Source organism: Silurus aristotelis (assembly GCF_946808225.1).
Source record: "Silurus aristotelis genome assembly, chromosome: 19".
In the NCBI taxonomy this organism is placed as follows: domain Eukaryota; kingdom Metazoa; phylum Chordata; class Actinopteri; order Siluriformes; family Siluridae; genus Silurus; species Silurus aristotelis.
The window spans coordinates 4303432-4319574 of record NC_139592.1 but is presented as its reverse complement, the minus strand read 5'-3'; the positions used below and the strand labels follow the sequence as shown (position 1 = coordinate 4319574).

The 16143-nt window shown below is 39.0% G+C and overlaps 1 protein-coding gene across 2 annotated transcripts; it reads right to left on the bottom strand.

Moving 5' to 3' along the window:
• Window positions 1-2052: 2052 nt before the first annotated feature.
• Window positions 2053-15522, bottom strand: slc39a5 (solute carrier family 39 member 5). 2 transcript variants are annotated; one of them, XM_083520942.1, is made up of 14 exons: window positions 15396-15522; window positions 14387-14472; window positions 13926-14100; window positions 13507-13657; window positions 12137-12372; window positions 10343-10517; window positions 9937-10114; window positions 8689-8858; window positions 8068-8187; window positions 7786-7843; window positions 5729-5881; window positions 4403-4483; window positions 3461-3651; window positions 2053-2340 (listed from the first exon to the last, which is right to left on the bottom strand). In XM_083520942.1, exons 3-14 carry the CDS (start codon window positions 13943-13945, stop codon window positions 2191-2193), a joined length of 1683 nt encoding a protein of 560 aa, XP_083377068.1. In that variant the 5' UTR covers window positions 13946-14100; window positions 14387-14472; window positions 15396-15522; the 3' UTR covers window positions 2053-2190. The 2 variants fall into 2 exon arrangements, with proteins under 2 accessions (XP_083377068.1, XP_083377067.1); XM_083520941.1 differs by having other exon boundaries at window positions 13926-14075.
• Window positions 15523-16143: the final 621 nt, after the last annotated feature.

Below are 16143 nucleotides of genomic sequence, written 5' to 3'. Positions count from 1 at the left end.
GTCCTTAAAGTACAAGTCGTTACGGAAGAAACCCCCTCCCGCTTCACACCCTCTCACACCCCCAGCTGTGCCCTGACCCTCTATATTAAAAAAAAAAACAACAAAAAGAAAACACCTCAAGCCATTCATGTCTTTGTGTGACGATGCAATCCTGAAAGCACTTTGCCTTGTTAATTCCTAGTACGAGCTTGTAAATGGTTAATTGTTACTAACAGATGTGAACATCTGTACCATGTATTTAACTAAGAAGGAACATTTTATCATTGTTTTGAATTTGGTATTATAGGAACTCAGTCTCTCTGACTTTAAAGTACGGAAAAAAGAAAATCCTGTAATGTGTTTTCTTTTCTTTCTTTTTTTTTGGTTTGTTTTTATTTTATATATTTTTTTTTTTGTTTGCCAGTTTCATAATATGCTGCAGCCAGTAGGTCTTGTCATTCAGTATTGTGGCTTAGGTTTGGTTATGTTTGAAATAAAGTGCTATTGCTAAATAAACAATGTTTGTCTTTTGTTTTTGTTTTGTTTTTTGTGTTTGGTGGCTAAGGGGCGCTGTTGCTACAGAATTTGTTTTGATTTGCTACAGCTGTAATTCTGCTTTTGTCCATGAGGGTGAAATACAGTAGCACCCCCTCGCCTTTCAGTGACCGTATTATGTTCTCAAAGGACAATACAATAGAAATGAAACTTGCATATATTTTATAGTTAATGTGCAGCTTGAATAGCAGTACAGATTTACTGTTTTCTGAAAAGAACTCAACATACAGCCTTTATTGTCAAAACAACTGGTAACAGTGTGAATATTTTGTGTAAACACACTGTTATCGATCACTGTCTTAATCCTCCTGGGTATGGAATTCACCAGAGCTGCACAGGTTGTTGCTGGGATCCTTTTCCACTCCTCCATAATGACATCACGGAGCTGGTGAATGTTAGACACATGGCGCTTCACCACCTTCCGCTTGAGGACGTCCCACAGGTGTTCAATAGAGTTCAGGTCTGGAGACATACTTGACCACTTCATCACCTTCAGCTTCCTCACCAGGGCAGTTGTCATCTCAGAGGTGTGTTTTTGGATTTTGGTTGAAAACTGCTGTTCGGGACAGTTTCTGAAGCGAGGGCATCATGTTCTGCTTCAGAATGTCACAGTACATGTTGAAATCCATGCTTCCCTCAATGAACCGAATCTCCCCAGTACCACCAGCACTCCTGCAGCCCCAGACCATGATGCTGCCACCACCATGCTTCACTGTAGGCAAGACAATTTTCTTGGTCCTCCTCAGCAGGGTGTCATCACACATGCTGGACACCATCTAAACCAAACCATTTTATCTTCTCATCAGACCACAGGACATGGTTCCAGTAATTCATGCTCTTGGACAGGTTGTTCTTCAGCCAACTGAAGAGGCTCCTTGTGGGATTAAGGCCATGTTAAACAACTTGTTGCAGTGGAACCAGTCTTGAAAAACCCCTGTATGACCCTGTACTGTAACTCAGTTACTGATGATCTTATAGCTTGGTCCATGTTTGTGTAGAGCAACAAGTCTAAGATCCTCAGAGAGTCTTTACCATGAGGTACCACAGTGAAAATCCAGTGGCAAGCAGACAAAAACATGATAAACAGGACAGGACTGATATACAAACTGCACTTAAACTACTCTAAACATATCCAAGTTTTGTTTAGTATTGTCCCTTGAGAAGATACTAAAATGTTTGCTGAAATGTGAGAGGTGTACGCACTTGAGATGAGATATATATATACTGTGTGTGTGTGTGTGAATTATGAACATAGGACCCTTCATTTGGGCATCTTGTCAGCGTGAGCCATTCCACTTAATTCCATTAAAAAACATCATGTATCAGATTGATTGTAATATACAGTGATAAAATGTAGAATCTGTTACAAAAGAAATACAAAGAATAGTCAATATCACTTACTAATAAACGACAAATGGAATTCATCACGATTAGATCTTAAGTCCTGAAGTGAAAAATCCCCACAACAATTCGACAGGTTTTCTGTATATAAAATAAAAAACTCCAAAAATTAGTCCAGTCTTTCGGAAGCAGCTTGTTTCCTTCCTGTACTGTGTTTTCAGCTCTTAAAGCACATTTAAGGAGCCATCAGACAAACGTCTGGGTTAAGGAGGTTCGCTGCTGCGTCACGATTCCACACCCTCTATCTCCTGTCTTTCATCCGTCCCCCAAGTTAACGCTGAGGTTCTCCTCGAAGAGAGCGATGCACAGCATGATGGCGCCTCCGGCAAGTAAGCCGATGCCCTGCAGGAGGAAACGGCCGAGAGGACTCGCTGATCCCTGATCTCCATGCAGCATCTCGGGCATCTGGAATCACAAGAGAAACGTGATGTGCATCTCCATAACTGAGGCAGATGCGTTTCATAGCCAACGATACGATTCAATCATCTCAAGATCATATCAAGATAAAATAAAACCAGACGTTTTTTTTCTGTTGTGTCTACTGGAAAACAAAGCTCTACCTCTGCCATGGTAATCTGTATTCTATGTGACTCTGTAATGTTGTGATGCATCATATTAACGTAGCGGCAGCGGTGCTGAGAGAACGTGCTTGAGAAACAGTTATCGAAGAGAAATCAATCGTCATATTAAATATTTGTCACAAATTATTGGTTACTTTTTAAATAATAAAAGTCTAGTAGCGTCTACTAATAATTATATGCAGATTGGTGAATCTTACCATCAAAAAGGGGGAAAAAAATACTGGGGAGGGAATATTGGGTCACCTGGTCATAAGTATGGCATGTGATTTTATACACATTTTATAATTCCCTCCACTCTTCTGGGAAGATGTTCCACTAGATTTTGGAGTGTGCTAATGGATATTTGTGTTCATCAGCCACAAGGGTGTTATGAAAGGCAGGTATTGATTTATGTGAGGAGACCTGGAGTGCAGTCAGGGTTCACATTTATCCCAAAGGTGTTCAGTAGGGATGAGATCAGAGCTCTTTAGCAGCAAGATCTTCCTCTCCAAAGCATGTAAACCAGATCTTCAAGGAGCTCACTTTGTGCACAGGGGCATCACCATGCTGGAACAGGTTTTGGGTTTCCAAGTTCAAGTGAATGCAAAATTTTATTAGAGCGCATCTAAAGACAATTGAGCGCCTCCAGAATTGTGGTAACAGTTTGGAATAGAACCACATGTAGCAGGAAAGGGCAGGTGTCCCAATACTTTTGAAAATATAGTTTGTATATATACTGTATAAAATGTCAAAGGAACGAACCTAAGGACATGGCTTAAGAACATTGCTACACCTTTCTTTGTCTGCTTAATACGAATTATCACGACGCATAATGCGGATGCTCCTTTAACGTTATTTCAAATGGGGTGTCCAGAAATAGTGTTGCCATGCCAACAAGCACCTACTTTTTTGCTTGAATATATGGATGATATGTTACGAGTCGTAGCTGGAGCTACTGTTCTCACCATGTCGGTCAGGGCGACGTAGAGGAAGACGCCAGCGGTGAGGGTGAGGATCCAGGGTGAGTGCTGTGCCCAGTGGTGTCCTAATACAGTCCCGGTCAGAACGCCGATGTACCCCAGCAAGGCCGAGAGCAAGCTGAAGAGCGCCAGTCTGCGAACAGGCCAACCTGCTGCCAGCAACACGGCCAGATCACCTGAAGACCCACGCGGAAAGGGTTAGTCCTGCTGATGACTACGTCGTGTCACGATCGTAAATATTATGCTAATGATTAACTATTGTACACATACACCAAGTGGAAAACGTTCTTTGAAAGATTTCCCTTCAGGTGGTGTTTTGATGACAGAGCTTCATAAGTGCTTAATTTGTTTCTGATCTGGCGAGTGAAAAAGGCATAACATTTGATTTACATTATTTCCATACTTATCAAACTAGTTCGTTGTGCACGAGTGGGCGGAGTCTTCCTGGAAGAGACCACACCTACATTATGATATTAACTGTTCCATGGTTGGATAAAGACAATTGGAAGAACTGGGGTCAGACATGATACAGCGCACCCCCTGGAGCTCAGAGAGTTAAGGGCCTTGCTCAAGGGCCCCAAAAGTGGCAGCTTGGCAATACCTGGATTTTAAATCCCTGACCTTTCGATCAGTAACCCAGAGCCTTAACCGCTGAGCTCCCACTTCCAAAAAGCTTGTCAGAAAGCTGTGGTCAGAGCGCAGGGGCAGCCGTGGTACCACCCCTCTGGAGCACATAGGGTTAAAGAGTCTAACAGTAGTAGTTTCACAGTGCTGGGGCTTGAACCCCCGACCTTATGATCACTGAACCAGCACTGCACTTTACTCACAGAACCCATTTCATGGAAATAATTGGAATATGCGAGATAATTTTGGGACTATATGAGCGCCTCAGTCTGAGGAAAGACCCCTAGAGAGTGATATTCTTACCCAGCTCGTGAGGAAGCTCATGGCAGAAGACAGCGATAGTGGTACTGAGTCCTCCAGTCAGGCTCTGAGAAAACGCCACACCTGCAAGAGAGACAGATCAAAAATACGAAGACGTAAACATGATGTGGTTTAATGAATAATGAAGAGTAAGACAGTGATGAACTCTTCCTCCCTCTTTCTCTCTATAAAACAAAGGGAAAAGACAGCAGGATGATTTCACATTAAAAGCAGCTTAAGGGCCTTGCTCAGGGGCCCAGGAGTGGCAGCTTGGTGTGGCTCAGATTTTAACCTTCATGACCTTCAGATCCAAAGTCCAATGCCTTAACCAACTAAGCTTCCACCTCCCACATGTACTTTAGAGCAAAATTATTTATATCCCAGAGATTTTAGGAAACTGGGGTCAGAGCACAGGGTCAGCCATGATACAGTGCCCCCTGGAGCACATAAGTGTTAGGGCCTTGCTCAAGGGCCTAATAGTGGCAGCTTGATAATACCATGGCACCTTAAACACAGCTACCACTGAGCTACTACTCCCCCACACAGTGACTCGTATAGGCGGAAACCACATTTAGAGTTTAGCTGCTGATAGTGAATTTTTCTGTGAGGACACATTTAGAAAAGCATTTTTGGAAGGAGTCAACATGGGAAAGTCTTCAGGTCAGTTTCGAGGTTTAAATAACTTGAGGGAACTTGTTTCTGCAGATGTCCCTTAAAATTGAACAACAAATGGATAAAAAAAAAAAAAAGTATAAGGTCTCTTTTTTTTTTTATTCATATATGAATAAATTAATAATATTAATAATAATAATAATAATAATAATAAAAATAATAACAATAACAATAATAGTAATTAGAGTAGTAATTATAATAATAATAATAATAATAACAATAATAATAATAGTAATTAGAGTAATAATAATAATAATAATAATAATAATAATAATAATAATAATAAAATAACAGTAAAACAGCAAACAATTATTTTTAAAAAATCAATTACTATTAATATTAAATGTACTAAACAAATTCATTACATTACTGTGTTACAAGTAAAATAAAACACTTATGGTGTTGCATTAGAAAATAATCCACCTCTGGATTGTAACTCAATTTCAATGATCTAATTTATAAAATGTTTAAGCCTACAGCATTAAGGGCCTTCCTCAAGGGTCCAACAGTAGCAACCTGCTGGGATTTGAACTCATAACATTCTGGTCAAACAGACATCTTATCCACTGAGCTATCACTTCCCTTTATGCATCATACCACCTCACTCCTTATTTAAGAACCATGTCTCTTCATTGTAACCTTTTTAGACATACACACCAATTGCTAGTCCATCAGTAAGGTTGTGGATTCCGTCTCCCATGACGACCATCCAAGCGATGGTCCTGAGGTCTGACAAGCTTCGATTTGGCGGTGTGTGGGAATGACCGTGACCTGACTCTGGGATTCCGGAGTGCTCAGGAGCCGAGGAACCTGGAGAACACAACAAGAGGTTTTATGACTTTACTTTCACAAAGGCTACATCAGGACACAATGCACTTTGATGCAAACATTTGATTTTGAATACATTTTTGAACATCTATTGACAACAAATGTACACAAAAACGTTTTTCGAATCCCCCCCAGTGCTGAACTCGCCCTCTAATGTATTATATATGAAAAGCCTTTACACTCTTTTGTAACAGTCTCTTGTATTGATCGTGTTTGAATTATTTAGAACCACCCAGTTTAGCACCTGGCATTGAGAGCTCCAGCTTTTTCACCAACATCTGATTTAATTTTTTTTACAATTTAAATGAAATGTAAAAAAAATCATTGTTAGATCATTACCGCGTGCTCAAACAAACAAATTACTCCAGCTGTCATTTGAACAAATAGATTTTTACATAGCATCGTTTTTATACATTTGGACTGTAGGACACCACAAGGAAGTAAAAAAGATTAGAGAGAAGATTAACGATGTACTTTTCTTTTTCTTTTTCATTTCTTTATCAAAAATGTGATTTACCAGACCCTGTCACAGTGCAAAGAAAAATAGTTTCCATGTGATATGCCGAAAATTTCACTCCAAAGTAGCTGTAAAGGTAAGTGAAGTGGGAAAACTGAAGATGGTAAATCATCATGTTCATATTTTCGTCTGGTTGTTAGGACCATACAAATGTGTGTATCTTGTATTAGAGCAGTTAGAATTTGGTGCTTTGAGCTTTGAGGCACCTCATGTTAAAGAGACTCTGAGGATTTGGGAATTGAATGGCTGCTCTCCACTATGATGCAGAGGCTATAAGATCATCAGTATCACCCTGAAGCTGAGTTACAGTACAGTGGTCAGGGTCATACAGAGGTTTTCCAAGGCGGGTTCCACTCGAACACAACAGCATCACAAGGGTTCATCAAAAAAGTTGGTTCCTCGTGCAGTGCGTCAGGTGCAGAAGCCGCTTCAAAAAACAGACGCCTGAATGCTGCAGTGTTGCTTTAGAGGTTGCAGAAGCGGAAGGACCTCTTGTCAATGCTCAGACAATACGCCGTACACTGCAGCAAGTCGGTCTGCAGGCCGTCGTCCCAGAATGAAGCCTCTTCTAAAGCTGCTCACAAGAGAGCCTTCAAACAGTTTGCTGAAGAACAACCTGTCCAAGAGCATGAATTACTGAATGTTCTGTGGTCTGATAAGACTAAGATAAACTTGTTTGGCTCAGATGGTGTCCAGAATGTGTGGTGACGTCCTGGTGAGGATGACCAAGAAAAATGCGTCTTGCCTACAGTCAAGCATGGTGGTGGCAGCATCATGGTCTGGGGCTGCCTGAGTGCTGCTGGTACTGGGCAGGGAATTGAGGGAAACATTGATTTCATGCACTGGGGCATTCTGAAGCAGAACATGATGCCCTCAGTTCAGAAACTGGGCTGAACGGTAGGTTTTCAACATAATAACGACCCCAAACACACCGCCAAGATGACAACTGCCCTGTTGAATAAGCTGAAGGTGAAGGTGATGAAGTGGCCAAGTACATCCCCAGACCTGAACCCTATTGAACACGTGTTGCTTCCTCAAGCAGAAGGTGGAGAAGCGACATGTGTCTAACATCCAGCAGCTCTGTGATGTCATTATGGAGGAGTGAAAGAGGATCCCAGCAACAACCTGTGCAGCTCTGGTAAATTTCATGCCCAGGAGGATTAAGGTAGTGATTTATAACAGAGTGTTTACACAAAATATTTACACTTTGGACACAAGTACATAATGTTACTTGTATATTTATAAAGAGTATACACATATACATATACATATATATATGTCATAAATTTGTGTGGAATTTGGGGTTGTGTTTATTTTGCAGGTTTTCAAGGTTTTAAAATTGGATTATCCTAAATTCCCCCAATCTTACCCTCCAGCGCCTCCATCTCTCGGCCCTCAGTTAAATGCTGCTTTCTTTTCTTTGATTTCTGTAAAAAAAAAAAAAAAAAAAAAAAAGGGAAAAACAAACCTCTAAATATGTCAAACAAATTCACAGCCTCCTTTACTTATTAAAAGAAGTGTTTGATGTGTGTGTGTGTGTGTGTGTGTGTGTGTGTGTGTGTGTGTGTGTGTGTGTGTGTGTGTGTGTGTGTGTGTGTGTGTGTGTGTGTGTGTGTGTGTTCTGTTGTGTAGTGTAGTGAAGGATGCTCACCTTATAGCTGTGCCTGAGACCAAGCACACTCTCAAAAACAAAGAGCAAGTAGAGACCACCGAGCACACTTAGTCCCTTTAACACTGCATCGTGGTGATCCATGTGCGGCCCTGAGTTCGCCTGACACACACACACACACACACACACACACACACACGAGTTAAACACAATTTACATACCATTTACATATTCATGCTCTAATGCACCACTTATCAAACTTCTGAAACATGAAAATAGGATTAAAACGACAGGTTAATGTTTGCCATTTCAACTCTTTCAGCCTTTATGCTCTTACTGTTGTGTTATAATCACTTCTAGCCTCTCAAGCACACACACACACACACACACAAACTCTAAATAGATATAACTAGATATATATAGACTTCTAAGAAATGTAATAGCTCGATTATTTTGTTATAAAATGTCAAAAAAGAAAATAAATTTGTTTCCTTGTCCCAGAAAAAAATAGACAGACAGACAGACAGACAGACAGACAGACAGACAGACAGACAGACAGACAGACAGACAGACAGACAGACAGACAGACAGATAGATAGATAGATAGATAGATAGATAGATAGATAGATAGATAGATAGATAGATAGATAGATGATTACTTACATGAGGCATTAGGTGCAGCAGAGCGTCTCCACACAGAGTGCCCACTGCCATGGCCGCCATGGGGCACAGGAAGGTCCGGAGGGCTGCAGCTGGGATCAGGGGAGTCATTCCGAGGGCCATGAGGGATGGCATACTGATTACTAGCAGTGCCACAGAAGCCCAACCCAGAGCTAAGAGGAAATATATACACAGTCACAACTCTTTGGCCTGAAATACCTAATAATACACTGTATAACTACTACTGTATTTCAGCTTATAGCAGGATCTGTCTAAATCCTCCATTCTGATTGGCTGAAAACTGTGACACAGGGTATTTCTGTCAGATTAATCACTGATCTACATACATATACATGTACTTCCTTACAGACACCTGAAACCATAATAACATACTCTCACATCCGTCCGTCCGTCCGTCCGTCCATCCATCCATCCATCATTACATCTTTCTTTCTTTCTTTCTTTCTTTCTTTCTTTCTTTCTTTCTTTCTTTCTTTCTTTCTTTCTTTCTTTCTTTCTTTCTTTCTTTCTTTCTTTCTTTCTTTCATCCATCTATCCATCCATTCTTCTTTGTTTGTTTATTTGTTTCTTTCTATGTTTGTTTTACATTATTTCGTTCTTTTATTCAGTTTCTTTCTTTCTTTCTTTCTTTCTTTCTTTCTTTCTTTCTTTCTTTCTTTCTTTCTTTCTTTCTTTCTTTCTTTCTTTCTTTCTTTCTTTCTTTCTTTCTTTCTTTCTTTCTTCCTTCCTTCCATCCATAAATCCTTCTTTGTTTTTGTTTTTCTTTCTTTCTTTCTTTCTTTCTTTCTTTCTTTCTTTCTTTCTTTCTTTCTTTCTTTCTTTCTTTCTTTCTTTCTTTCTTTCTTTCTTTCTTATTGTATTTATGCTCAAATCTGTTGAAATCTATGGTTTCCTTTAGTTAAATTTGGTTATTCTTTTCTCAGAGAGACACATGTTTGTATTTGATACTACTTGCCTGCTTCTATGCCATGATTTTTCACAAGTCGCTGTTTTATTTTATTTCATTATTATTAATGATAGTTACAGTTTTTGTTCATTTTATCAGTGAAATAATCCTGCACAGCAGCAGTAAAAGCATTTCAGACTTTATTTTTACGATCATTTCATGTTGTTTGGATTGTAGAATCCATTTAATCTGTAAATCTGATCCATCTGATTCTTTTTTATATCAGTCTCCTCCAGGGAGCGAGACATGGTTATTCAGGACATGTACATGCAGTGGCTGATCACCTTTAAGAAAAGCCACGCTATTTCCATCTTCATCTTTGTGGAGATCTGTGTGGCGAAGACACACGCCGCTGTCTATCTGATACAGCAGGGCAGGACAGAGGAAGGTGAAGTGAGCCGGGGTGATGTGAGACGTTAGATCCAAACCGAAGTTCCACAGCAGCTGCGTGACGTTCAGACACTGAACAGAGTACAGAAGGAAAGAGACAAGAGGACGAACGCTTCGGTCACATGGCTATGATTGACTACCTATAATGAAGCTTAAACGACCTACAGGCAGCTGCTATCTCTTCTAATCTGCAATTTGAATTTCTCTCTGATCAGGTGACACCTTTGATCACAGCTATCAGTTGTGAACTTTGATCGTTCGGGTTATTTTATGGCGCACACTCAAACAGTTAGCACTCACGTTCTCGTGGAGGTGGTTCTTTGTCGGATGATCGGACAAGTGAGAAGGTTTTTCGCCAGCAAGAGAAACAGTAGGTTGTAAATCAGCTTCCAGATGTGGAGACGGAGGCATCACAGCTTTGACAGTGGGTGCGGTTGTTGTTGGTTTTGCTTGATTGGTCTCCAGCTCAGAGAGTCTGTGTGAAATCAATGTGAAATCTAATGTTTGCAATAAACCTATAAAAAGGTTAAAAAATTATACTTCAATGATATGTATGATATAGATGATACCAATTAAGCAAACCTTTTCTCAGCTGCTTTGGAGCAGATGAAATTCTCAAAACTACTTGTTCAACCTCCACATCTTTTAGTCACTTGTGCTCATCATAAGAACTTTTCTTGTTGCTTTGATCAAATTGCGAATGATTTTGTACATCCATTTAATCGATTGTGTACGAGTGTCTGCTGTTTCCTACATCATCAGTTGTTTATGTTCATGTTGATCAAAATATGATACTGGTTTCACCTGAAACGTTTTAACCCCCAAAACATCTCAGCATCAGTTTATTGTATACGTCATTGAACGCAGAATTGTTAAACCAGTTATCATCATCTGTCATCTGAAATTTCTATTAAACTTTTATTTTTTTGTAAATGTGTTGAAGTGATGAATTGTGCAGATGAATCTTGAACGTCACTAATGAAGGCGAGTGAACGGCATCAGATCAACCGATGATCAACAAGTTCTCTAAAACAGGTCAAAGGTGAATCTTGTGAACCTTCAGTTGGAGAGTGAATACAGACAGAGCAAAACACAGAATTATACATTCTGAAAATTGATGAACAACTAAGAAACAAACGAACACTTACATTACAGTAAAAGTGTGAATCCTGTCAGGTCTCTTACAATCAATATAAATCAAATATACAATCAAATAAATAAATTTGTGCTGCTGAAATTCATAAATGCCAAACAGAAGGAAGTCAAATTTCAAACCATATTTATATCAAGAAATCCTGAAACTGTGCATCATACTGACAACACAAATAAACATTTTGATGATCTTGTTTGTGAACAATGACAAAAGGGACTTTTCATTCTGATGCCAATGAGATGTTCACTGACACAAATACTTACTTGAGAGATGAATTGAGTATTTTGAGAAAAGCACAGGCTTTTTTCAAGAAATCCAATGTGTTGTGCTGTTTGTACAAATTGTTTTCAGAAAAGCACTTACTGGTTGGCACATATTAAGGATGATTCTGGTGCCGTTCACTCGCCTTCATTAGTGACATTCAAGATTCATCTGCACAATTTATCAAGACACATTTACCAACAAAAAAGTAATAGAAATTTAAGTTTGAGAGATGAAAACTGGTTTAACCATTTTGCATTTAATGTACTGATGCCTAGATGTTTTAGGGGTTCAGACTATTCATGTGAAACAGTATAATATATTTTGATGAACATGACATGAACAATTGATAATGTCGGAAACAGCACTTTTGAGAATTTCATTTCCGATCTGATAAACACTCCAAAGCAACTGAGAAAAACTGTATAATAAAAGACAAGCTTTCACGCTTGGTTCAATGCCCAAGACCAAGACAATTCCAAGCACAAATGCCAACAAATCAGAGTCCTTATAGAAGAAAAACCTCTCAAAATCTGAATAATGCAGATAAATTTTTTGGGAAATTTAACCACAAACCCCTCTAACTTCGAACAATTCCACCTGCTGTGCCATGATTTAATTCAAACCTTCAAACCCACAAAATTGTACATGATTTTCGGACTAAAATTTGGAGCTCTTACTTGTTGAACGCTGCTGTGCTCGAAGGCTGATGAGGAACAGGGTGATGATGATGGTCTTCTTTCAAGTGCTGGTGAATATGAGCCAAACCCGGAAAGGAATGCTTGACCACGCCGTGTCTGATCTCCAGGACGCTGACCTCGCCCAGTCCCAGGCTGCCCAGTAAGTTCTGCAGACCTTCATAGGTCAAAGTTCCGTTTCTGCCGTACTCCAAGAAGAGACGCTGAAGGTAGTAGCCCTTACAGAAGATGGTAGATGTCAAGATTTTGAAGGTGTGATATTTTGTTTCAAAAATGATCACATTAACATTTATGGCATTTGGCAGACGCCCTTATCCCAGAGCCTTCGTTTTGAAGTCAAAAAATAAATCCTGATACTGGTTTATTTTAGGTACTGTTGGAAGGGGTAGAGTTTAGACGCCATTTGAAGACACAGGTATTTGGACATCAAGTGGACGTCTGTTCCACCATTTCAGTTCTACCATCTTAAGAAGAGTCTTGAAGCATTCTTTCCTTGTCCCCTGAGATTAATGCAGACATGTCTGGATTTTCAAGTTTCAAGTTTATTTCTATATACAGTAATCCCCCCGCTTTACCGCGGTTCGAATCTGGCGCCCCCGGGTTTATCCCAAACTGCATTTGCCACATAACTAATTAGTTTGTCTCTTGCAGATAACACGATAGACCAAAAAACTTACAGGGAATTGTTTTTATGGAGTTTTATGTTGAAATAATGAAATGTATCAATAAAAAATATAATTATTAATTATAAAATGAAGTCAAACGTTTATACAGTACAGTACCGTATACATAAAATAGCATTTTTGGGGTGGCGTCCGTTTATCGTGGTTTTTCGCGGGGGGGGTTACTGTATACTATATACTTCTAATGATGTGTATTTATCCCTGATGAGCAGCCTGGGCCGACTGTGGCAAGGACTCTACTTGAAGTGTAAGATTTTGCCTTCTGAGTTTTGCACTTGCTGCATGTTTAACCAGTGAAGATTTTATCCGCTCATAAATCAAAGAGTATGACTGATTTCTCAAAATGTACTAAAAAGTAAGATATTTTATTTCGAAATGTAGTGAAGTTAAAGTCTGCCCAAATTGAAATACTTGAAAAAGCTACTTAAGTAGAGAAGCAAATTACATTTACTTCCATACTGTCCACCACTGCTTTGATGATGGATTACACAAGGTATAACATTTGCTCTAATTATATCATTAAACCTTATTACTCTCAAGCAAGGCACTAAAACTCTTTATGGAGCTGGATTAATTGCGTCAGCGTGTCCTAGATAAGGCCATGTGGATGTCTGTGTGTTTGCGTGTTTGCACAAGTTCGGTTTTGTATTTTCAACAAATGTTTCTTACTTGCTCTTCGAAAGCCTCCTCTAAAAGCTCCTCTGTATGCGTGACCCGATCGGTGTCTTCTGTCGATCCGACTGCACCGTACAGCGAATGAGCGAGTGACGAAACGATAACGAGACAGAAGTAAACACTGAGCTTGACATCCAGTGGCATCCTGAAGACGAGCAAGAAAAAGAGCAAATCAACACAATCGGGACTTGCAAAAGTGTAACTCACAAGTTAAAAGGAATTGATTTGGTGTCCTGAAGTGGAGAAAAATGTAACCCTGATGAAAAAACATTGGTCATTGATCAATTACTGGAAAAATCTTGTAGAGAATTTAAAAAATCCGACCATACATACATTCAAACCTTTGAAAAATGTTTAGGCATGTTTTCTTTTAGTTTGGTGTGTTTACAGAGATTCGTGTGGAAAACACTTACTTGAAATTCTGCTCCTTCATGGCTCTGGTGTTCACATTTCACGCTGTGCTTCCTCAAAGCCTGAGCTCTCAGGGCAGGTCGAGGAGGCTCTGGTTAATATTTACCCCTTTAAAAAAAAAGAGTCACTGCTGGACTTCTTAAGCAGCTGCACTGTATTGATCAGGTAAAGTTGATCCTCTCAAGTAATCAGTGGGGTGAAGAGGGTGAGAATGTTTTGGGAGGAGGAGAAAAGATAAAAAAGATGAATCAGGACATACTTGAACAACTCACAGGCATAAGGAATTCTAGAATTTGGTGTCTGTCTCAGTGCAAGACAGGACTTATTTCAAAAGCACTTTTAACAATGGATAGTGTCTCAAAGCAGCTTTACAGAATGTATGAATTATAGAACAAAGTGCAATTATTTTTAAATTGATGTGAATTCATCCCAGCTGAGCAAACTAGATCTATGGGTTTCTTACAAGCTTTAGCCTAATACTGGTTGTACGAGTGTGGAGGACCCTCACTGGGTTCAGGTGTCGTACAGCGAAGATGGAGGGGGGTGTTTCTGGTAAGAGAAGCAAGAAAGGAAATTTCAGTTATACTTATTTAATCAATGGAGATCTGCATATGTTCATTCACATATGGTTTATCATATAAAAAGATAAATACATCCATAAATTCATAAATCTACCATCATTAGGTAATACATAAATGAACATAAATGGCTCTATTGTGGGATGTCCATATTAACAAGCATTAAAGTAAACAATGACAATCAGATTGCATGTGCATTGTGTCTAGACATGGCAAAGGTACACACATTCTTAAGTATAAGTAGATACACTCATGTTTTTAAAGACTCTGGTTAAAGTTAGAGTACTGATTTTACTCAAGTTAGAGTAAAGAAGTTTGTGCTCTGACATGTATTTAAGTAAAAAGTAGCCTTTTTCTACTACCTGTTTTAGTTTAATGCTGGTAACTGGGCCTCACATCATATTAGTATATTAATTAGGGCTGTCAATCGATATTTAATCACGATTAATCACATGATTGTCGTGAGCTAACTAGCAATTAACTGCAACTCAATCGCACATTTACATTTATATCGGTTCTAAATGTACCTTAAATTAATACTTTTCAAGTTTTTAATACAATCAACATGGCCATGGACAAATATCGATGCTATATCCAATTATATGTTTATTATGAGTGAAACCAAACCCAACATGGAGCATGAAGACAAAATATACTTGTAAATGTTTTAAAGAAATTCTGGTGTGATGATGATTAAAATAAAGCAAATCATTAAAACAACAAACCGGAACCTTTGCTATGTTTCCACACGGACTATTAATGAGGTGATACCGGAGAAACTGTACATCTTCTAACTTTCATACGGATTACAGAATCAGAGAATATTTGTTTTCAGTGATTTTTTTTTTTTTTCTTTAAAAGTAGACATTTCCAGCTTTCTATACATATATTAACCATGTCCGTGAGGAAAGTATTCACTGAGATTTAGGTTGAGATTTAGAGCAGCCAACCTTCTGGGGTCGACAAACTCCTCGGCGCGTTTTGTCATTTGTTCCTCAAAACGCCGAAAAATAACTTAAATTACTGTGTTTTTAGATCGTACAGATAAGAGCAATTCTTCATTCGAATCTGTAAAGGGTCTACTTTTATTTGTGTACACTCATAATAACACGCTGTGCTTTTGTGAAATAAAGAAAACAGACAGGGGGCGCTCTCTGCCGTCTCTCCTTCATCACTTTCCACTGATACACTTGAATCTCAGTGATTACCTGCCTCACATACATAATAAATACATGTACAGAAATGTCTACTTTTGCCACAACACCTTGGATTTTCTGAAGTAGTTAAAAGGGTTTGGGGCTCATGATAATTGTAATAGATATCAATCAGTGTTTGACTCATTTATATCATTATATTAATAGATTGGAGTGCTGAGAGTACCATAAGAGTCAAGTAAAATTTATTTCTATAGAGCTTTTCACAATAGACATTGTCTCAGAATTACAGAATTTAAGAATTAAAGGGAATTATGTGTGAATGTTTAGAGACAGTGGCATTGAGTAAAAGACAGGAGGTGGAGCTGGAGGTAGCAGAGATGAAGATGTTGAGGTTTTCGTTGGGAGTGATGACGATAGACAGAATTAGAAATGAGTTTATTAGAGGGACAGCGCATGTAGGACGTTTTGGAGACAAGGTGAGGGAG